We start from the raw sequence: 24662 nt of genomic DNA on the forward strand, positions 1-24662 counted from the left end.
AGGTCAGCATAGTCTTCCAGAAGGAGGTGTGAAATATGAGTGGAGCTCTAAAGATTGGTAAGAAATTAAAAGGTGAAAGTGAGTAGCAGAGTTGGAAAAGAGGATTTGAGACCTAGGGAATAGCAGGAACAAAGGCATGAAGATAGGAGGGTAAATGACTTTTTTTTTTTTTAGCAGAAAAACATCTTAATTTCTCTGGAATATATGAGTGTGTGAATAGTGGTGATCTGAGAAGGAAAGGGAGAATAGCATCATATTGGGGAAGGTATTTAAAATAGAGATGAGAGGATGGAAGGTATGGAACTGGGTCAGATGGGTGGGTGCACCAGGTCTGGAGTCAGAAAGACTCATCATCCTCAGACTTGTCACTTAACCCTGTTTGCCTCAGTTTCCTCATCTGTAAAATGAGATAGAGAAGTAAATGACAAACCACTCCAGGATCTTTGCTAAGAAAACCCCAAATAGCATCTGACATAATAGAATAACAACCACAACAAAAGGAGGAGAATGATCTGAAGGTTTTGAACACAGAAGAGTGAATGGATCACAGTGAACCCCTTGTCCAATCTTTAACTACACCTTTCAGTTCTTACTCCTGCAATCTCCCCCAGGACTACCTTGGGGAGATTTTTCCTGGAAAAGATTTTCTGTCTTCCAAAAATTCAATCCATTTTTGCAAAATTTACTAAGTTTCTCCTATGTGTTATTACACTGGGCTTTGAATTAGTGATTACAAAAACAAGAATGAAAAGTAAAATTTATTTGTCTCGTGTTATCTTAGAAGTGTCCTGCTAGTGCCTGCCAAGCATTGGTCTGGATCAGTACTATTCACCTTAGTAACATGTCACCCCATCTGATCTCTCCAGAGAAAAAGCATATGAGTAGAAGGTGTAGTCATACATCTAATTTTTAATTCCACTTCATAATCCTTTTCTAAGTGATGCATATTCTTAACTTGTCAATCATTTTTTTCCCATGGCAAATGTTTTCTCAGAAGTCGAGTACATTTTATTCACTATTTGATTTCCTTCCTTCCTTCTTTCTTTCTTTCTTTCTTTCTTCCTTTTTTTAAAAAAGGCATTTATTCAGTCATGTTATCCAAGATGTGATACAAACTGACAGGCACAATTTTCCCTTCATGCCTCTATGCTGACTGCCCTTTATTAAATTACTGTAATCTTGCCTAATACTGTATTTGCATTTTCATTACTTTTCCCACTGTCAGGTTAACAGACCTGTAGTTTTCTTTGCACTTTCCCTGTGAAACATCAGAATTCATTAGTTTCCCCCAGAAACTTTTCATCTCAAACCTTATAAAAATGAAACAAATACATTTATAGAGAAATAGAAACTTTACAGGTCTCTACCTTAAAACCATTTTTTTGTATATGGTTTTATATAAATTTGCTCTGAAACCAGAAGACCATAACTCCAAATAAATAAAAGAAATTAATTAGAGCAACTTATAGTAATTGCATTTAAACTCTTCCTTGACCACTGCTTTCTATCCCTTCTGTCCTCAGCTTCCTTATTAGCCCTCCTGTGGAATCCTGACACAAGAGATTGGCCTAGGCTCCATAGGTGTCCAAAGTGGGTGATACTTCCTCCGGGGGGACTATATTAGAACAATAGGGGAGTGTTGAGGGTTGAAAACAAAACTGTAATGTAATGCCAAAAGAAAGGCAACTTCCCCAGGTTCAAAATACCAGCATAGGTGCTCTCTATTTTATTCAGTAACAAACCCAGAACAGAGAAGATCAAAACATGACATCATTCAAAATACAGCATTTACTAAGTGTGATTAAATAATCTCCAAGTACTACCCCACCCCAGGACTTTCCAATCATTCAATCAATTACAAAGTCTCTGTTCCAAATACTTCTCCACCCCTAGGCTATACCTTAATTAAGTCCACCACAAAGCCCCTCTTCTCAAATGGAGATTAGTTTCCAAACATAAGGTCAAAAGTTCCCCACCCCTGGATCACAATTGAATCTACCCCAGAGTTACATCAAGTTTAAACACAGCACTTAATACCCAAATGGAGGTCTTTTCTTCATCTTGACACGAGGCAAGTTCTCAGCAATCTTAGTTCCTGGAGAGACAAGGCTTAGCAAGGCCATAAGATACATTGCCAGTCCCTTCATGAATTTATCCTCTGTCTGTAGAACAGCCCTAGAACCCCTGAACACATTAGCAAAGCCCTCTCCCAGGATTTCTGTAAACATACAACAAGAAAATCCTTCTTCAGGGCTTCTGAACCAACAGAAAGGCTCCCAGACCCCTGCAACAACAGTACTGTCCCTCACCAGTGGACAGTATTCATTCTGTCTGCAGGACAGTCTCCAGACCCCTGCAACAACAGTACTGTCCCTCACCAGTGGACAGTATTCACTCTCTGTCTGCAGGACAGTCTCAGGCCTTCTTAACCAAATGCCAGGTTCCAGGACTTCTTCAACAGGACAGTCTTTCACCAGTGGACAAATCTGGCAAAATAACATCAAAACAGACAGACAAAGTACCAGCAAAACAGCCATGTCTCCTCAGTCCTTGGCAGCTCAGGGGGCAGGTCTCAAAAGTCCAGGGCAATTCAAAGCGGCCACCAGCAATCCCTTAGTCTCTCTCTCTCCATGAGGTGCTGCTTCCAAAAAGAACTTCCGCCTCTCTCTAGTGTCTCTCCAAATCTACATCACCAGCTCCTCCCAGTCAGGACTTTCTTTTCACATCAAAAAGTCCATCCCACAGGTGGGATTAACAAGCTCTGGGTTTTAATACAATCAATTTGAAAACCAAGCCCAATACAGGGGAATCTCCACATTCCATTACTATCACACAGGGGTCTGGAGACTGTCCTGCAGACAGAGTGAATACTGTCCACTGGTGAAGGACAGTGCTGTTGTTGCAGGGGTCTGGGAGCCTTTCTGTTGGTTCAGAAGTCCTGAAGAAGGATTTTCTTGTTGTATGTTTACAGAAATCCTGGGAGAGGGCTTTGCTAATGTGTTCAGGGGTTCTAGGACTGTTCTACAGACAGAGGATAAATTCATGAAGGGACTGGCAATGTATCTTATGGCCTTGCTAAGCCTTGTCTCTCCAGGAACTAAGATTGCTGAGAACTTGCCTCGTGTCAAGATGAAGAAAAGACCTCCATTTGGGTATTAAGTGCTGTGTTTAAACTTTATGTAACTCTGGGGTAGATTCAATTGTGATCCAGGAGTGGGGAACTTTTGACCTTATTGTGCTCTGTGATTGACAAATGAAGGTACTTCACCTATGTTTGGAAACTAATCTCCATTTGAGAAGAGGGGCTTTGTGGTGGACTTAATTAAGGTATAGCCTAGGGGTGGAGAAGTATTTGGAACAGAGACTTTGTAATTGATTGAATGATTGGAAAGTCCTGGGGTGGGGTAGTACTTGGAGATTATTTAATCACACTTAGTAAATGCTGTATTTTGAATGATGTCATGTTTTGATCTTCTCTGTTCTGGGTTTGTTACTGAATAAAATAGAGAGCACCTATGCTGGTATTTTGAACCTGGGGAAGTTGCCTTTCCTTGGCATTACATTACACCCTGCAACAACAGTACTGTCCCTCACCAGTGGACAGTATTCACTCTCTGTCTGCAGGACAGTCTCAGGGCTTCTTAACCAAATGCCAGGTTCCAGGACTTCTTCAACAAAAGGACTGTCTTTCACCAGTGGACAAATCTGGCAAAACAACATCAAAACAGACAGACAAAGTACCAGCAAAACAGCCATGTCTCCTCAGTCCTTGGCAGCTCAGGGGGCAGGTCTCAAAAGTCCAGGGCAATTCAAAGCGGCCACCAGCAATTCTCTTAGTCTCTCTCTCTCCACGAGGTGCTGCTTCCAAAAAGATCTTCCGCCTCTCTCTTGTCTCTCCAAATCTACATCACCAGCTCCTCCCAGTTCAGGACTTTCTTTTCACATCAACAAGCCCATCCCACAGGTGGGATTAACAAACTCTGGGTTTTAACACAATCAATTTGAAAACAAAGCCAATACAGGGGAATCTCCAATTGCCATCACTATCACAAAAACCCAACTGTTAAAGGGTTAAAGAAAGATTTTCAAGGGGGTTCTGAGTAATTTTTTTAAGTGGGCAGTAGACCAAATAAGTTTGGAAACCTTTGGGATATACATACTTCAGGCTCTTTGGGACCATACTAAAAGTTCACTGTTTAGATGTTATATTATCATAGCATCGAGGATTATTATTAATTATAATAATTAGAAGACTAAAGAGTTTATTTTAAGAATTTATGTTAGTGTGGAGGTAGACTAGGTGGCACAGTGGATACAGCACTAGCTCTGTAATCAGGAAGACCTGAGTCCAAATCTGGCCTCAGACACTTACTAGCTGTATGACCCTGGACAAATCACTTAATCCTAATCACCTCCAAAACAAGAAAAGAAAAAAAAAGAAATTATGTTAGTGTGACAGTATAGGGTAATGGATAGAGGGCTGACCTTGGAGTTAGGGAGACTTTAGTTAAGGGCTACTCTGCCCTAAACAATGCTTTAAGACAATAAGTTTCAGGTGAGTTTCTAATCTGACCTTGAAGGAAGTCTTCATACTAAGTAAGCACTAGATGTGGACAAATTAAATTAGAGCTAATTTTCATCCATTATCTACATTTGGGTTTCAGTTTGACCCTCTTGGTCCTTTCCCATCCTTACTTTCCTAATGCACAGTGTTGATTAGCACCAATCTTCAAAGGAACCAGAGCCAAGCTTTTTGGCTATTCCATTCACTTTAGAGATGTGCCAGGGACAAAACACAACCAACCTTCAACATTGGGCACATTGCATTGGAGTTACAACCCCCAAATCTAGGAATCTAGAAGTCTTTTGTTTTCCAAGTGAAGAAACTGAGGCCCAGAGAAGTTGTGACATGCAAAAGTCACACAGCTAATTAGAAGCAGAGTTAGGACTATATAACCTAAAGATTCTGGACTCCTAGTTCATGGTTCTAGACAGTGGTTCACCTTTCTTCTCTTCTAATCTATATATGTGATGCATTGGGCACAGCATGCCAAGCTAAACCACCAACATAACTTGTTTAATTCGTTACACTGCCTCGAAGAACAACAACATTGACAATTCACTTCTGTTTTCCAATGGAAGTGACCCAATTATCAACCAAATCATAGTCAGCTTCCTCTTCAGCAGTCCAGTTGCAGAACCATTTTCTCCTAAGTAAAAATTGTATAAACTCATCTCATGCTATCCTAATTGGAATGACTTATTTATCTCTGCAGGGTCCTGAGGATTTATTATGTAACTAAAAAATGCATGTACGCTGCATTTGCTAAGCTATGTCCAGAGAGTTTAGCATTCTTCTTCTCAGTCAGCTATGTCCTCCTTGCCTGCATCTATCTCCTTGGAAAGCACTTGAACCAGCTGATTTGGGGTAAGTGATATCTCTTCCTCCTACAGAATTCCAACATCAAACATAGCTTTCTTTTGTCCCTCTTTTCCTATCCCTAGTTACAACATGTAGGAAAATTACAGCATTCCAATAGATCTGGAAAGACCATATTTAGAGCTGGATGAAGCTTTAGAAAGTATTAAGTCCAACACGCTCACTTTACAGGTAAGAAAACTGAAACCCAGAGAGGTTAAGCCCAAAATCACCATGAGTAAATAGCAGAGGCAGGATCCATAGCATTTCCTCTCATTCCAAATCCAGCATTCTTTCTCCCATATGAGTCCAGTGTTTCTTAATCTACTTGTTCAGAAGTCTAAGCTCAGGACAAATTATGGTTCATGACAACAATGGAAAGGTGAAGGAACTGGGAGTGAGGTTGTGGAGGAAGAGAACTCTAGCTAATTTCCAGTAGCTACAATCTCAATCCTCCTCCCCCAAACTGCAATAATCCCCCTCAGCTTCAAGTATTAAATAACTTTGTTTAGTGAAAAGCTGAGTTCTAGAAAGAGAGGTGCTTTCTATCCCAGCTGAGAACATGGGTTCATGCTTTCCCTGCTCAAAGTGAGACTGTCTTCTGGGCAAATTTCTCCTCACATAATATGAACATGGTCTCTTCCTTTGCCTGATAGTCAGACTAGCTGACTCAGCCACTAAAAGGGTTTACTTATCAGGGCCAGTACTCCCACCTCTCATGTCACTTGAATTTTTTGTAATCTAGAGGGAAGCTTTGGACCCACAAACCCACTAGTTCCCTGCCCACACCCTACCCAACCCTGTAACTGTAGGATTGTTTTTTTTTTTTTCCTGCCTGGTTCTAGCTACCTCCATGCCTCTTCAACTGAGAAGATTCCCTAAATTCATAGGTGGACCTACTAGAGATGACAGAAGCCCTGTCCCTACTCCCTAAAAATGAGATACAAATACTCTTTTAAACACGTAAAAGTATTTTCTTTTTATTTAAACTATTAGAAATCATAAGGAAATATAATAAGATGATTATAATAGCAGATTCAAGGGGAGCTATACAATATTAGAGATCTTTTCAGGAAACTGGTTTTCTAGGCAGACCTAGGTCTCATTCTTCCTTAGTTCCTCCTTTCTTTGTCTGGATAGCCCTCTAATTTGAATAGATTATCTCTTCAAAATCAGCCTAATTGCTACCTGATCAAGAGGTTTTCTGTTTTTGGTTTCTACTCAGTGGATTACAACTGGTAAAGAGGCAGGTATTTCAACTATAAACTCCCTTGGGACAAAAGCCTTTTTTTTCCTCTCTGTCTTCCCCAAGTATTCTTTCCTTGGGTTTCAGGACAAAAGAAATTTATTGTCATTTTCCTCATTGCATTTGAAGATATGGAGGCTCTGATCTGTTAGATTCTTTTCTCTCTTCTGGGTAGTTTGAAACAATTTACAATGCTTGGGCCCTGCCTTTTGTCTTCAAGTTGGTTTCTCTTTTTAAATTTTGGTTCTAGGTTGGCATTCGAACTCATCCTCCATGAGGTCTTTCTATTTTGTTTTGTTTTGTGTTTTAGTCATAGTGCAGAGCATGTGTTTAATTTTAAATTAATTTCTTTTTCAATAAACAAGAATTGGTTTTCTCTCCATCCTAACCATCACTTGTACAGCCACTATTGTGTAAAAATAAATAAATAATATGAACAAACAAATAAAATAAGAGCCTTATAACAAATGTGCAGAGTCAATATTTTTAATTATTAAAAAAAAATTATGACGCATTCTGAATCCATTGCTTCTCTTTCAGGAGGTGGGCAGGAGGCTTCTCATTTGTCATCTGGAATTATGATTGATTTGTGCATCATAGTTCTTCAAGAGACCATGAGGTTTTGGGCTCCTCTTCATGACTTTTGTCTGGTTTCCTAGCCAGATTGAGCCTCTCTTTTTGTTCAAAATGGATGATATGTGAGGTCCTTCTGGGGTTCACCAGTTCAGTCTCTCTTCTTGCTTCATCCCCCTCTGAGCCTCAGGTTGTTCCCATGGCTGTTGGCCCTGTAAAACTCCAGATATATTCCTATCTATCCTTTATTGCCTTTTTTAAAACAGAATCTAGGGGGCGGAGTCAAGATGATAGAGTAAAAGCAGTACTTCCCTGCTGCTCCAGCTTCCACCTTCCCCAATCCATGTAAAAAGGGGACTCTAAACAAACTTTGGTTCTGCAGAACCCACAAAATGACACAGAGAAGCTAACCTCCCCCTAAGGACAGCACAGCAGGCCGGCAGGAATCCAGCGCAGTGCTCTGGGAGCCAAGCCCAGCCCCACCGAGGTTTTAGCTGCAGGGCAGACCTGACCAGATGCTGGCCAGAGGAACCCAGATCAGTAGCAGCTGTGGCCATTTCCAGATTAATCAACACATAGATGCGAAGGACAAAGTGAGAGGTCAGTGCAGTCTGGACTTTGGGACCCGGTAAGTGGGAGTGTGTGGCTTTTGCCCCCGGGGTGAGAAGCCACTGAGCCTCCAGCACAGCCAGTCAGCACCATGTGGCAGCTTCAGCTCCTGGCCTGCAGACTGTAGGGGGACCAAGCACCAGTCTGAGGGGTAATCACTCTTGCTTTAACCTGCTTGGATCTGGATTGCAGTCTAGGGTGGAGGTCCTAGGGTACGTGACCAGCTTGCCAGAGCAGGTGGAGGCCTCAGAGAGAGCACCCATCTAATACCTCCAGCACCTGAGAAAACCCCAAACGTTTGTGATGAAAGCTCCCCTGTATGGTTGCAGAGTCCTACTGTGGCAAAAAGTCCAGGGGTCAAGTGACTGAGGGGTGACATGACCAGGCAAAGGAAACAAAGTAGACAGAAGATTCCAACATTGGACCCCTATTTTGGGGACAAAAGGAGCAAAGCATGGACCAGGAGGAAGACAATGAAGTCAGAACTCCTGCACCAAAAGCTTCAAAGGAAAATATGAGCTGGTTACAGGCCATAGAGGACCTTAAGAAGCAGATAAGAGAAGTGGAGGAAAAATTGGGAAGAGAATTGAGAACAATGCAAGAAGATTACAAAATGAGAGTCAACAGCCTGACTGAGGAAAATAATACCTTAAAAAACAGACTGATTCAAATGGCAAAGGAGGCTCAAAAAAGGCAATGAAAAGAAGAATGCCTTAAAAAGCCCAATTTGCCAGATGGAAAAAGAATCTCAAAAGCTCAGTGAGGAGAATCATTGCTTCAGAATTAGATTGGAGCAAATGGAAGCTAATGACTTTATGAGAAATCAAGATGCTGTTAAACAGATCCAAACAAATGAAAGAATAGAAGGCAATGTGAAATATCTCATGGAAAATAGATCCAGGACAGATAATTTAAAAATTATTGGACTACCTGAAAGCCATGACCAAAGTAAGAGCCTGGAAAGCATCCTCCAGGAAGTTCTCAAAGAAAACTGCGCTGATGTTTTAGCACCAGAGGGCAAAATAGAGGTTGAAAAAATCCACCAATCACCTCCTGAAAAAGATCCCAAAAAGAAAACTCCTAGGAATATTATAGCCAGGTTCTGGAATTCGCAGATTAAGGAGAGACTATTACAAGCAACCAGAAAGAAACAATTTGAATATTGTGGAAACACAATCAGGATAACCCAGGATCTGGCAGCTTCTACACTGAGGTATCAAAGGGCTTGGAATAGGATATTCCGGAGGACAAAGGAGCTGGGATTAAAACCAAGAGTCACCTACCCAGCAAAATTGAGTATCATGTTTCAGGGGAAAATATGGCCATTCAGTGGAATAGAGGACTTTCAAGCTTTCTTGCTGAAAAAACCAGAGTTGAATAGAAAATTTGACATTCAGATACAAGAAGCAATAGAAGCATGAGAAAGCAAACAGTGAAAAGAAATCATAAGGAACTTATCAAAGTTGAACTATTAACATTCTTACATGGAAAAACAATAATTGTAACTTCTGAAACTTTTCTCAGTAGTTGAAGGGAATAGAAATATAATATGAAGGTATATGGGCATATGAATACATATGTCAATGTGTGTATATATGTTTACAGATATACATAGAGGGCACAGGACCAATTTAACAGGAAGGGATGATATTTAAAAGGTGAAATTAAGAGGTGAGAGAGGAATATAATGAGAGGAGATGGGGAGAGACAGAATGGGGTAAACTATCTCATATAGAAGAGGCAAGGGAAAATGGTTACAATGGAGGGGAAGAATAAGAAGGCAAAAGGGAATGGGTCAACCTTATTCCCATTGAATCTGGCTTGAGGAGGGAATGAAATACACACTAAATAGGGCATCTCACCCTCCAGGAGAGTAGGGGGGGAAGGGATGAGAGGGGGGATGATGGAAGCAGGGCAGGCTAGGGGGGAGGGAAGTTGGAAGCACCCACTTTTGAAAAGGGATGGGATCAAAGCACAGAATAGAACAATTGGGAGGTGGGATAGGAGGGAGGGAAATATAGTCAGTCTTTTACAAAATATCTACTATGTTATTGTTTTGCATTAGCCACACATGTACAACCTATACTGAACTTCTTATCTTTCCAGTAAGGGTGGGTGACAAGGGAGAAAGGGAATGAATCTGGAATTCAAAGTTTTAAAATCAAATATTCAAATATATGTATATGTATATATATATATATATATATATACACACACACACACACACACACACACACATATATGTATATAAACACTATTATTAATACTACTTTACATGTAATTGGGAAATAAGATATACAGGCTCTGGGGCATAGAGATCCACTGAAAAAGTCAAAAGGGGTATGGGAGAAAATATGGGAGAGAGCAGATTGGAGGAGGGGATATCCTGTGGGGCTGCTTTTATTAGGTGGTGGGTAGGGGAAAAACGGGCAGAAAATTTGTAACTCAAAATCTGGTGGAAACAAATGATGTAAATCAGAAGTTAATAAAGCATTTGAAAAAAAAAAACCAGCATCTAGGGGGCAGCTAGGAGGCACAGTGAATACAGCACTGGCCCTCGTGTCAGGAGAACCTGAGTTCAAATATGACTTCAGACACTTAACACACTTATTAGCTGTGTGACCTTGAGCAAGTCACTTAACCCCAATTGCCCTGCCTTTCCCCCTCAAAAAAAAAAAAAAACCCAGAATCTTGTACACTAGAAGCATTTGCTAGACAAGATTTAATTTTAACTCATGGCCCAGAACCAAAACTGTGGGTTTAAAAAGGTTACATTTCTTTTGGTTTTTAAATAAATTTTTATTGATATCTTCTTTTTCTTACACCATCATAGTCATCAAGCACCCCTCCTTTTGTCCCTCCAAGAGAGCCATCCCATATAATATATAATACTTTTTAGAGAGGAAAAAAATCCACACAACTGATCAAAACACTGAAAAATACATGTACAATGTGTAATACCTATGAACCTCCCAGGAAGGAGTAAGTTGGATGTGGCTTCTCATATCTCTTCTATCAAGTATGACTTGATCTCTACACTTTTATTTCACTTACTTTTGATATTTTTTTGGTGTGTAGCTGTTCTTTCCATTTACATTGTTTTAGTTAATGTATATGTTGTTTTTTTGGCACTGCTTACCTCACTTTGTATCAGTTAAACACTGCTCTTTCCATGCTTTTCTGTATTATCACACACATTTCTTGTAGCAAAGAAATATTCTATCACATTTATATACAACTTATTTAGCCAGCCCCCAATTTATGGGCATCTACTATGTGTGTATACACATATATACACATGTATATATGTATCCATAAACACATATGTATACATATTATATATATATATATAATTGTTTACATATCTTAGATACCATCATCAGAGAAAACTGATATAAAGATTTTTTTCCCATTCAAACACTTCTCCTTATTCTAGGCATATTAATTTTGTCTATGCAGAAGCTTTTCAGTTTCAAGTATTCAATGTTATCTATTTTACCTTTTGTAGTTGCTTCTATCTCTCGTTTGGTTAAGAATTTATCTCCCATTAGGGTGAGAAGTATATGATCTGTTTCTCTTCAAAAATTTTTTAATAATATGATCTTTAATATTAAGGTGGAATATTGTTGTAAAGTGTTTGTCTAAGCCTAATTTCCAGTGTACTACTTTCCAGTTTTCCCAGAAGTTTTCATCAAATAAGGAGGGTTTTTTTTCTAGGTGTTATATATTTTCAACTTTATCAAACACTGAGCTATGAAGTTTCTGATTCTATTCTATTCTGAGTTGTATGGCATCCTTTGTTTAAATTTTGATGACTGCTGCTTTATAATATCACTTGAGATCTAGAAGTGCTACTCCCCTTTTGTCCCTACTACTTTTTATTTCCCTTGACATTCTAGATATTTTGATTTTCTAAATGAATTGTATTATTATTCTGTCAAACTCTATAAAGCATCCCTCTGATAATTTGATATGGCATTAAAAGAGTAATTTAATTTTGTGGTATTGTCATATTTATTACTTTGGCATAACTCACCATGAGGACTGAAATTCCCTCAGCTATTTAGTTGTTCTCTATTTAAGAAGCACTTCATATTTAAACACATAGAAATCTTTTGTGTGTTTTGGTAGTTTGATCCCCAGATGTTTCATGCATTTTGTAATTATTTGTAATAGGAATTCCTTTCTAGAATTGCTTCTTGTGTTTTGTGATTATCATGTAAAAATGATATTGATTTGTGGGGATTTATTCTATAGTTTGCTGAAGCTGTTAATTGTCTCAATTAGCATCTCTGTTGATTCCCTAAGATTTTCCAAGTATACCATCATATCATCAGCAAATAGGGATAATTTTATCTCCTACTAACCTATTTTTATGCCTTTAATTTAATTCTCTTGTCTTACTGCTATAGTTAGCATTTTAAGAACTTTACCAAATAATTGTGGAGAAAGTAGGCATCCTGCTTCATTCCTGTATTTATTGGAAAAGGTTCTATTATATCCTCATTATACATGATGCTTGTTTTTGCCTTTAGATAATTGATTTTTATGATTTTTTTTAAAACTGTGCCTAACTTTGTAGGATTTTTTGCATAAAAGAGTATGGTATTTTGTCAAAAAGTTTTTCTATATCTACTGAAATGATTATGTCATTTGGGATGGTTTGTTTTTTAATATGATTAATTATACTGATAGTTTTCCAGGTTTTCATAATTTTGAACCATCTTTGCATTCTTGGCATAAATCTCAGTTGTTCAAAATGAATGATTTCTTACCAATTTTGCTGTAATTTAATAAATTGCTGCAATCTAACAGGATTTTGTTTAAAATTTTGAGTCAATGTTTATTAATGATGTTGGTTGGTCTATAGTTTTTGGTCTCTGTTTTATCTTTCCCTGGTTTAAGTATTAGAACTACATTTGCCTCATAAAATGATTCTGGTGGGCTTTCTTTCCCAATTTTTGAGAATAATCTGTGAGTTGTGGGTATTAACTGTCCTCTAAAAGTTTGAGAGAATTCTCCTGTGCCTACATCAGGACCAGGAGTTTATTGTTTTATTTTGTTTTGTTTTTTTCTTCTTTAGGGTCAGATCTATTTCATTTTTTGAAATTGGATTGTTTAAAATTGCTACATGGTCTTCTTATAGTTTGGGTATTTTATACTTTTAGTGGTATTCCTCTATTTCTTTTGTGTTCTTGGGTTTGAATATATAATTGTACATATTATGTTCTGATTATTCTTTTTAGTTGTTAGAGTTTTATTTCATCATGCTTATTTGCTATTTTATTGATTTTTTTTTGCTCTCTTATTTTTAATCAGATTATTTAAGCATTTAAATGTTTATTGGATTTTTCAAAGAACTAGTTTTATTTTAATTTGTCAGTTCTGTTTTTCATTTCCAATTTATCTACTTTTCCTCTAATTTTTAATATCTCCCTTTTTATTTTAGATTTATTTGTATGTTTTCTAATTTTTAATGTATATTCAGTTCTTTAATCCTCTTTTTCTCTCTTGTAAAAGTATATTTATAAGGATATGATTTGCATTTGCATCACCACCCCTGCTTTTGCTACATTCCAGAAATTTTAGTATGTTGTTTCATTTTTATTAATTTGTTCTTTGATCCATTTATTATTTAGGATTTTATTGTGAAGTCTTCATTTAAGTCTGTGCCTTTTGTTTGTGGCCTCAGAACCAATTACTGTTTTTATTGTATTTATCTATGAAGGATGTATTCACTCTGCCTTTTAATATTAATTTACATTATCTCTATGCCACTGTACATGGTAAATTTTTTAAATCCCATTTAAGAACTGAGAAATAAGTATATTCTTTTGCTGTCCTATTTAAAAGATGCCATACATCTTGTACCTTGGGTTTCTCCAGAAATTTGTTCAGTAATATATTTTACCTTTGTTTTTCATTCTGTTAGCCTTAATCAAAATGGAGAAAGGGATAGTGGTTTCCTGTCACTATAAGGTTACTCACTATGTCTTCTCATAGCTCAGATAACATTTCCTTTATGAATGTGGATGCTAAGGCATTTTGCACATAGAGATTTATTATTGATTGGTTTGTTCCATGGTTCCATTCAGCCTATTGTAGTCTCTTTGCTCTTTTTTTTTTTTTATTTTTAAATGTTTCCTTTTGCTTTGTCAGATAACATGATTACAACTCCTGCTTTTTTGGAGGAATTCACTTGATACATAGTAAGTTTTTGTTCATCCTCTCAGTTTCATTTTGTGTATGTCTTTGCTTTTTAAATGTGCTTTTTATAAGCAAAAGATTGTAGGATTTTGGTATGGTTTTTTAAATCCAATCTGTCACTTTTTTTGTTTTATTGGATTGTTAAATCCATACTCATTTAAAGTTTTGAGTATTAGGTAATATCTTCCATCTCACTCTAAAATTGGGTTATTTTTTAAATTGTGATTTTTCTCCTCTTCTGCTATAAACACAGTGCTATGTTCCTTCAATTACTTTATCTTAATCTCTTTTAAGGTGGCCCTGTTCCCAATGTATCTATTATTCTCACCCCTGTTCCCTTCCTCTCATTTTTTGCCTCTTTCCCTTCAAAGCCCTTACTTATTAGTTTATTTTTCTTTCACTTTTATGTAATTATGTAGTTTTTCCTCTCTACCATTTTTTCTCTGTTAGACAAGTACATTCCCCCTTCCCTTCCTCCCCTTCTACTAGTTCATTAGTTTTTAAAATTTCATATTTTTGCACCCCTTTCCAAAAATGATTTCTCTCACTATATTCTTTTTTTTTCTGATTTACATCATTTGTTTCCGCCACATTTTGAGTTACAAATTTTCTCCCCGTTTTTCCCCCACCCATCCCCCCAAAACAGCAGTCCCACAGGATATCCCCACCTCCAATCTGCTCTCCCCCATATTCTCTCCCACACCTGTTTCAACTTTTCCAGTGGATTTCTATGCCTCAGTGCCTGTGTATCTTTTTTTTCCTTAATAACATGTAAGATGGTATTAATAATAGTATATATATACACACATATATACATATATTTGAATATTTGATTTTAAAACTTTCAATTCCAGATTCATTCCCTTCCCCCCCCTGCCACCCACCCCCACTGGGGAGACAAGCAGTTCAGTATAGGTTGTACATGTGCGGCTAATGCAAAACAATAACATAGTAGATGTATTGTAAAAGACTGACTATATTTCCCTCCATCCTATCTCACCCCCCACTTGTTCTATTCTCTACTTTGATCCTGTCCCTTTTAAAAAGTGGGTGCTTCCAACCTCCCTCTCCCCCCCAGCCTGCCCTCCCTTCCATCATCCCCCATCACATCCCCTTCCCCCCCTATTCTCCTGGAGGATGAGATCCCCTATTTATTGTGTATTTCCCTCCCTCCTCAAGCCAGATTCAATAGGAATAAGGTTGACCCATTCCCTTTTGCCTTCCTATTCTTCCCCTCCATTGTAACCATTTTCACCTGCCTCTTCTGTATGAGATAGTTGCCCCACTCTGTCTCTCCCCATCTCCTCTCATTATATTCCTCTAACCTCTTAATTTCACCTTTTAAGTATAATCCCTTCCTGTTAAATTGGTCCCATGCCCTCTATCTATGTATACCTGTAAACGTATATACACACATTCACATATGTATTCATATGCCCCCATACCCTCATATAAAGACATATATATATATACATATATACATACACACATATATCTCTAATCCCTTCAACTACTGAGAAACATTTCATAAGTTACAATTATTGTTTTTCCATGTAGGAATGTTAATAGTTCAACTTTGGCCAGGTGGCTCAGCAAGCAAGAGCACCGGCCCCAGTGCCGGGACGACCCGGATCACATCCGGGCCCAGACACCCAGCACCACACCCAGAAACAACAACTGGCCATGCAACCCCGAGCAAGCCACTCAACCCCGATTGCTTCAAAAAAAAAAATAGTTCAACTTTGATAAGTTCCTTATGATTTCTTTTCCCTGTTTACCTTCTCATGCTTCTCTTGCTTCTTGTATCTGAATGTCAAATTTTCTATTCAACTCTGGTTTTTTCAGCAAGAATGCTTGAAAGTCCTGTATTCCACTGAATGACCATATTTTCCCCTGAAACATGATATTCAGTTTTGCTGGGTAGGTGACTCTTGGTTTTAATCCCAGCTCCCTTGACCTCCGGAATATCACATTCCAGGCCCTTCGATCCCTCGGTGTAGAAGCTGCCAGATCCTGGGTTATCCTGATTGTGTTTCCACAATATTCAAATTGTTTCTTCCTGGCTGCTTGTAATATTCTCTCCTTAATCTGGGAATTCCGGAACCTGGCTATAATATTCCTAGGAGTTTTCTTTTTGGGATCTTTTTCAGGAGGTGATCGATGGATTCTTTCAACCTCTATTTTTCCCTCTGGTTCTAAAACATCAGGGCAGTTTTCTTTGAGAACTTCCTGGAGGATGCTTTCCAGGCTCTTACTTTGGTCATGGCTCTCAGGCAGTCCAATAATTTTTAAATTATCTCTCCTGGATCTATTTTCCAGGTCAGTGGTTTTTCCCATGAGATATTTCACATTGCCTTCTATTCTTTCATTTGTTTTGGATCTGTTTAACAGCATCTTGATTTCTCATAAAGTCATTAGCTTCCATTTGCTCCAATCTAATTCTGAAGCAATGATTCTCCTCAGTGAGCTTTTGAGATTCTTTTTCCATCTGGCAAATTCGACTTTTTAAGGCATTCTTCTCCTCATTGCCTTTTTGAGCCTCCTTTGCCATTTGAGTCAGTCTATTTTTTAAGGTATTATTTTCTTCAGTCAGGCTGTTGACTCTCATTTCATAATTTTCTTGCATTGTTCTCATTTCTCTTCCCAATTTTTCCTCCACTTCTCTTATCTGCTTCTTAAGGTCCTCTATGGCCTGTAACCAGCTTGTATTTTCCTTTGAAGCTTTTGGTGCAGGAGTTGTGACTTCACTGTTTTCCTCCTGTTCCATGCTTTGCTCCTTTTTGTCCCCAAAATAGGAGTGCAATGTTGGAATCTTCTGTCTGCTTTGTTTCCTTTGCCTGCTCATTTTGCCACTCACTTACTTGACTTATGGGCTTTTTGCCACAGTAGGACTCTGCCACCAGACAGGGGAGTTTTCGTCCCAAACGCTGGGGTTTTCTCAGCTGCCGGTATTAGATGGGTGCCCTCTCTGAGGTCTCCAAACGCTCTGGCAAGCTGGACACACACCCCAGGACCTCCACCCTAGACTGCAATCCAGATCCAAGCAGGTTAAAGCAAGAGCAATTACCCCTCAGACTGGTGCTTGGTCCCCCTACACTCTGCAGGCCAGGAGCTGAAGCCACCACGTGGCGCTGGCAGACTGTGCCGGTGTCTCAATGGTTTCTCGCCCCAGGGGTAAAAGCCATACACTCCCACTTCCTGGGTCCCAAAGTCCAGACTGCACTGGCCTCTCACCTTGTCCTTCGCATCTATGTATTGATAAATCTGGAAACGGCCACAGCTGCTGCTGATCTGGAGTCCCTCTGGCTGGTGGCTGGTCAGGCCCACCCTGGGGCTAAAGCCTCGGCGTGGTGCTGGGCTCGGCTACCAGAGCGCTGCGCTGGCCCATTCCTGCCGGCCTGCCGGGCTGTTCTCAGCGGGAGGTTAGATTTTCTGTGTCATTTTGTGGGTTCTGCAGCTCCAAAGTTTGTTTAGAGTCCCCTTTTTACATGGATTGGGGAGGGTGGAAGCTGGAGCCACGGGAGGGTCGTGCTTCTACTCGGCCATCTTGGCTCCGCCCCCCTCTCTCACTATATTCACTATCAATCTTCTCTTTAAGTCTACTCTAGACCCCCATTCTCTGATTCATGATTCCTATAATTATCTGGTCTTTCTTATTTCCCTATATTCCTTATGCAATCAAGATTTCTACAATATCCCTTCTAGTTTCTTCCCTGTAGACAATTTCTGTCATTGCCTTGTAGAGCTTACATCATGGATTCCTCTTAATTCTGTTCCAATCACAGAATTAATTTTAGCTTCAATCTCAGAACAATGACAATTATTGCCAGTGTCAGAGAGGATACTTTCCCATGTCAGGCCCTCATCCCTGATTTTGCAGCCCACCATTGATCTATTTATTTGGTGTTGCGTGATTTCAATTGTGTCCAACTCTTCATGTCCCTAATAGGGTTTTTCTTGGCAAAGATGCTGGAGTGATTTGGCATTTCTTTCTCCAGTTCATTTTAGAGATAAGGAAACTGAGGCAAACAAGATTAAGTGACTTGTCCAGGGTCACACAGCTAGTAAGCATCTAAGGCAGGATTTAAATTCATGAAGATGAATCTTCCTCTTTCTATCCCAGTGCTCTATCCATTATGCCATCACAGCTGCCCCACTGATCTATACCTTCCCTCTCACACAAATCTCCTCCCTGGGACAACTCCACCAGGTGCCAGTTTCTCTCAGAATTCCAACTCCCTTTCTCCCAAAGTAGGATGAGCAGAATTTTAAGCATGAAATCCCCTAGACCACACACAGTCCTAAGTCTCCTATCTCTCTTCATCCATAGGAGTTTCCATTAGTGGAAATTCCTCCTATCACCAAAACAAGGTCTCCTTCCTTTCCCATCTTCTCTTTACCTATTCTTTTATGGGTTTTTCTTTTGTTTTGTTTTTTTTTAGTCCACAAGGGTCTCCATAGTCTTATTGCTAGACTTTGATTTAACCCTGGCACCTCAGACATTTCTCTCTATCCCTCTACTCTCATCCTTTCTTTTCATGTACCTTCCCACGTTATAATGTAGTCCCACACTCGTAGTCAAAGGGTTGCCAGGTTTTGTCCATAAAACTCTAGACCTGCTTTTTCACTGTTATGATGATAGTAATTCTGCTTTTACCCTAATATTCTTATGTACATTTAGAAAGAAGTTTCTTGGGAGGCAGAGTCAAGATGGCAGAGTAGAAACAGTACTTCCACATGGCTCCCACTTCCACCTCCTCAAATTCATGTAAAAAAATGACTCTAAAAAATCTTTGGAGCTACAGAACCCACAAAATGACAGAGAGAAGCTAATGTTCTGCTGAAGACAGTCCACCAGGCCAGCAGGAAGGGACCAGCACAGTGTGCTGGGAGCCAAGCCCAGCCCCTTGTGATCCCAAGGTTTTAGCCTCAGGGTAGCCACAACCAGCCACCAGCTAGAGGGATTTAGATCAATAGCAGCTGTGGCAGTTTCCAGAATTATCAACCCATAGATGCAAAAGACAAAATGAAAGTTCAGTGCAGTATGGACATTGGGAACCAGTAGTTTGGGAGTGCAGTCTGGCCTTTACCACCTGGAGGGAAAAGTGGCTGAGGAGCCGCAACCGTGCAGCTGCCACCATGTGGCTGCTTCAGAGCTCCTCGCCTGAAGATTGTAGGGAGACCAAGCAACCAGTCTGAAGGGTAATCACTCTTACCTTAACCTGCTTGGATCTGGATTGCTGTCTAGGGTTGAGGTCCTAGGGTGTGTGACCAGTTTGCCAGAGCATGTGGAGGCTTCAGAGATGGCACCCAACTAATAGCTCCAGCAGCTGAGAAAACCCCAGTAACTGCGACAAAGCTCCCCTCTCTGGTAGCAGAGTTCTACTGTGGCAAAAGCTCAAAAGTCAAGTAATTGAGTGGCAACATGAGTGAGCAAAGGAAGCAAGGCAAGCAGAGCAATCCAACATTATACTCCTATTTGGGGGACAAAAAAGGATCAAAGCTTGGAACAAGAGGAAGACAATGAAATAAGAACTCCTGCACCAAAAGCTTCCAAGAAAAATATGAGCTGGTTACAGGTCATAGAGGAGCTTAAGAAGGATCTTGAAAACCAAATAAGAGTAGTGGAGTAAAAATTGGGGGGAAAAATGAGAATGATGGAAGAAAATTATGATATGAGAGTCAACAACCTGACTGAAGAAAATTGACACCTTAAAAAACAGAGTAACTCAAATGGCAAAAGAGTCTCAAAAAGGCAATGAGGAGAACAATGCCTTAAAAAGCTGCATTCACCACATGGAAAAAAGAATCTCAAAAACTCACTGAAGAAAATCATTCCTTCAGAATTATATTGGAGCAAATGGAAGCTAGTGACTTTATGAGAAGTCAAGATATTATTAAACAGATACAAACAAATTAAAAAATAGAAGACAATGTGAAACATCTCATTGGAAAAACCACTGACCCAGAAAATAGATCCAGGAGAGATAATTTAAAATTTATTGGACTACCTGAAAGCCATGATCAAAAAAAGAACCTAGAAATCATCCTTCAAGAAATTATCAAGGAAAATTGCCCTGTTTTTTTAGAACCAGAGGGCAAAATAGAGGTTGAAAGAATCCAGCGAACACCTCCTGAAAATGATCCCAAAAAGAAAACTCCTAGGAATATTATAGCCAGGTTCCAGAGTTCCAAGATCAAGGAGAAAATTATACAGGCAACCAGGAAGAAACAATTTCAATATTGTGGAAACATTCAGGATAACTCAAGATCTGGCAGCTTCTACACTGAGGGATCAAATGGCTTGGAATATGATATTCTGGAGGTCAAAGGAGCTGGGATTAAAACCAAGAATCACCTACCCAGAAAAACTGAGTATCATGTTTCAATGGAAAATATTGTCATTCAATGGAATAGAGGACTTTCAAGCATATTGATGAAAAAACCAGAGTTGAATAGAAAATTTGACATTCAGATACAAGAAGCATGAGAAGGTAAACAGGGAAAAGAAATCACAAGGAACTTATTGAACTATTTACATTCCTACATGGAAAAATGATAATTGTAACTTATGAAACTTTTCTCAGTATGAGGATAATTGAAGGGAATAGAAATATATGTACATATATATACACATACATATGTATACATGTATATCTCTATATAGGTGGGTATAAGGGCAAATGAATACATATGTGAATGTGTGTATATATGTGTATGTCTATATATAGATAGAGGGCACACAACTAATTTAATAGGAAGCGATAATACTTAAAAGGTGAAATTAAGAGATGAGAAAGGAATATAATGAGAAGAGATAGGGAGAGACAGAATGGGATAAATTATTTCATATAGAAGAGGCAAGGGAAACTTACAATGGATGGGAAGAACAAAGAAGGCAAAAGGGAATGGATCAATCTTACTCATTGAATTTGGCTTAGGGAGGGAATGACATACACACTAAATAGGCTATCTTACTCTATAGGAGAGTAGGGGTGAAGGGGATGAGAGAGGGGATTATGGAAGGGAGGGCAGGCTTGGGGGGAGAGGGAGGTTGCAAGCACCCACTTTTTAAAAGGGACAGGATCAAAGTAGAGAATAGAACAAGTGGGGGGTGAGATAGGATGGAGGGAAATATAGTCAGTCTTTCACAATATATCCACTATGGAAATGTTTTGCATAGCTACACATGTACAACCTATATTGAACTGCTTATCTTCCCAGTAAGGGTAGGTGATGAGGGAGGAAGGGAAAGAATCAGAAATTCAAAATTCCTAAATCAAATGTTTAAAACATATTATTATTATTATTATTATTATTATTATTTTACATGTAACTGGGAAATAAGATATACAGGCACCAGGGCATAGAGATCCACTGTGCCTTTCTGTAAAGTTGGAGGGGGATTGGGAGAAGACATGGGAGAGAGCAGACTGGTGGAGGGGATATTCAGTGGGATAGCTGTTTTGGGGTGGTGGGTAGGAGAAAAATGGGGTGAAAATTTGTAACTCAAAATCTTGCAAAATGAATGATATAAACTAAAAAATGAAAAAGAGAAAAAAAAGTTTCTTATAGCTCTTTCTGCTGTCATTCTGTTGCTGTTGCTGTTCCTAGCTACTGCAGTTATTCATTCTTCCTAGCTTTCTTTTGTTTTGGGGTATTCAAGAAGCAAATAATACCTTCAGTCCTGTTTTTTTTTTTAATTCTAAAAATTGTTAAGATGTCTCTTTATTATCACACTTCCATCTTTTTTTCCTGTATGCTTAAATTCAGATTTATAGGGTGGATCACCCTGGGTTGCTTCCTGAGCTATAAAGATCTTCAGAACGCATTATTCCATTACCTCCTACATTTTATGGTGGGTGAAGAATAGTCTTGCTTAATTTGAATACCATTGAATACCATTTCCTTTCTGTCTCAGAAAGACCTTGTTTCTTAATTGAATTGTTAAATTTAATCACTAGGTTTCTCAGAATTTGTTGCCTTAGGGTTTGGTTTTGTTTTTCTTGAGATAATCTGTGAATTCTTTCAATTGGCATTTCATTTTCTAACTTTCTGAAATTCTGCGCAGTTCTGTTACTTCCATAGTAAGGGTTTTTATTACTGTAGTATTCTTCTAGGAGACCTAATTAAATTAAATTGTCACCACATATCTTGTCTTTGAGATTGCTATGTTTTACTTGTATAGTGAGCATATTTTCATTTAAAGTTATTGTTTTTGCTTCTCTTCTTCTAGATTGTCCTTCACTTCTATGTACATTCTCAATCTATTGTAGTCTTTTTTGTTTCTTTAGTGAGATGTGCCATCAAAGATTCCAGTTTTCCATTCTGTCCATTATTTTTGTTGTGTAAGCCATAAATTCTGCTCTCACAAATATTCTTTGATTTTTGAACCACTCAGGCACAGAATGTTGTAGTTCCATGATCTTCTTTTACAGACCCCTCTATTTCTTTATCTTGTAGTATTTATCCATAGATACCTGAACTTATTTCCAATACCTGTCAGTCACATTTCCTTCTGTTGTTAATCTTTTCCCTGTTGATTTATATTCATAGTCTTTGAGTTTTTTTCTTCCTGAAATCTTTGGTAATTTCAGCTGTCCCCCCTCCTGCCTTTCCCCTACTATTCCCCTATTCAGTTTTTTACTCCCTCTCTTCTAGTAGTGGTTTCCTTGAGGGTTGGATCTTGAAGCACCCTAGCCTGCTCTCATGCTGGGCAATTCACTATCCACCAAACTTGGTATCTGCCCCATGTAAATTTGGGTGGTCAAGGCTGGCCCTAGCTGGATGCTATGCTTTTCCTCTCAAGCTTAGTGGAAAGCTGCAAAGCTCCCCCCACACCCAGTGTCTTACCCTACTCCCACTCTTCTTTTCTAATTCTCTGGAGGGGCACAGGTGGTTTAGAGAGCAACTATACTTAGTGTTTCAAGATTGTCTGCCCTAGTACCAGCAGTTTGGAGCTTGACAGTGCTGGTGCTATAGGGTTGTGGCCCCCAGCAAGCTTTTGCTCCTAAAATACCATCATCTGCTCTGCTGGCTGTCTTTCTCTACCAGGGCTAACTTCTGAAGCCTGGAGCTGGAGTCTCCAGTGCACTGGAAAGAGGAAGGGGAGACCAGAGTGTGGAGTTGGGTTTTGTTACAATCTCTGGGATCTGCTAGTCCAGTCTTGCTGCCTGTAGCATGGTGTAGCATGAATGCTACCTGCAGCTATTGTGAAGGTTTAAGACAATAACACCACCACACAGAAGGGCTGCTAGCACAGGTTCTGTGATCTGCTTTTCTAAAGAAAGACAATTTCAAAGGGGTCAACAATCTTACTTTAGTTAAATAATGCGGACAGATAAGTAGAAAGAAATTAGTATCCAAGAAAGAATCCAATAGACAGGGCTTCAACTGTCTAGCAAAGTAATAGATACATAATCAGTGGACCAAGGTGCACCAACATCTGGGTGCCAAGGGGACCCCCTTAACAAAGCTCCTCCCCCCAGACAATATATGGACTCTACGTGACTCAGGATGTGTCACAGCTGTGGACTGGACTGGAGCTCAAAGCTTAAAATACCTGCGTACCTTTAGACCTGGGAGCATGGCCCATGTTCCAAAGGAAAAAGGAACACGTGGTCACAGAGGCCTATTAATGGACGGGGAAGATCTTATATTACATTAACCCTACACATGGAAGGTGGGAGAGGGTTAATAAGTGATCTCAAGGTCAATATCAGTTCATGTTTTTTTGTTATTGTTGTTGTTTTAACCTTCTTTTGTATTATGAGTGTCCTAGATTGTGGAGGTTGCTAATGTCCTATCTTTGGTACATAATTTTCTGTTTTGGAGAAGTCTGAAAAGTCATAGGTAACAGAGAAACTATCTAGTGCTCTATCTTTTTGTTCTTGTGACCCAGAAGTTCCCTAGACCAGTTTTAACTGTGGGGAATTTTTTTTTTTTTTTGCTTTTTGTCCCATGTATTAGAATATAAGATACTGGCTTGTTGTATTCCCCACCCAAGGATTTTCCCTGGGAAAATCAGAACTTAATAATAGCTAATACTTACAGAGCACTTTAAGATTTATTTAAGTGCTTTAAAATGTTCTCTCATTCATTCCTAATAATAACCTTGTGAAGTAGTTTCTATCATTGCCATTTTAAAATGAACGAACCAAGGCTAAAAGAGGGTGAGGTGCCTTGGATCCCCCAGCTATTAAGTGTATGAAACAGGATTTGAACTCAGATCCAGTACTCTCTCCACTGTGTTCCTTCTCTTTGACCTCTCTGTGGCCATTGACACTATTAATTACTCTCTCCTCCTTGATACTCTCTCCTATCTAGGTTTTCCTGATACCTCTCTCTCCTGGTTCTCTTCCTACCTATCTGACCTTCCCCCCACCCCCTCCCTCTCCTTTGCTGGATCTTCATCCAGCATACCCTGTCACCCTAGGCATCCCTCGGGGTTCTATCCTGTGTTCTTTTCTCTATATATATTACTTCACTTGGTGTTCTCATCAGCTCCCATAGATTTAATTATCATCTCTATGCTGATGATTCTCAGATCTACCTAGCCTGCCCCAATCTCTCTGTCAGCCTCCAAACTTGCATCTCCATCTGCCTTTC

At 39.2% G+C, this 24662-nt stretch overlaps 1 protein-coding gene across 1 annotated transcript in view; it reads left to right on the forward strand.

Annotated features, from left to right (window-relative positions):
• The window catches only part of ADTRP (androgen dependent TFPI regulating protein), a 176111-nt gene that overhangs the window by 96965 nt on the left and 54484 nt on the right, over nt 1-24662 (forward strand). The window contains 1 exon segment of the mRNA XM_069101357.1: nt 5277-5428. Coding sequence (XP_068957458.1) covers nt 5277-5428 — 152 coding nt within the window.

This window comes from Petaurus breviceps, unplaced genomic scaffold (assembly GCF_028583685.1).
Source record: "Petaurus breviceps papuanus isolate PSGF00001 unplaced genomic scaffold, PetGlider_PUasm1.0 458, whole genome shotgun sequence".
NCBI classification, from domain to species: Eukaryota; Metazoa; Chordata; class Mammalia; order Diprotodontia; family Petauridae; genus Petaurus; species Petaurus breviceps.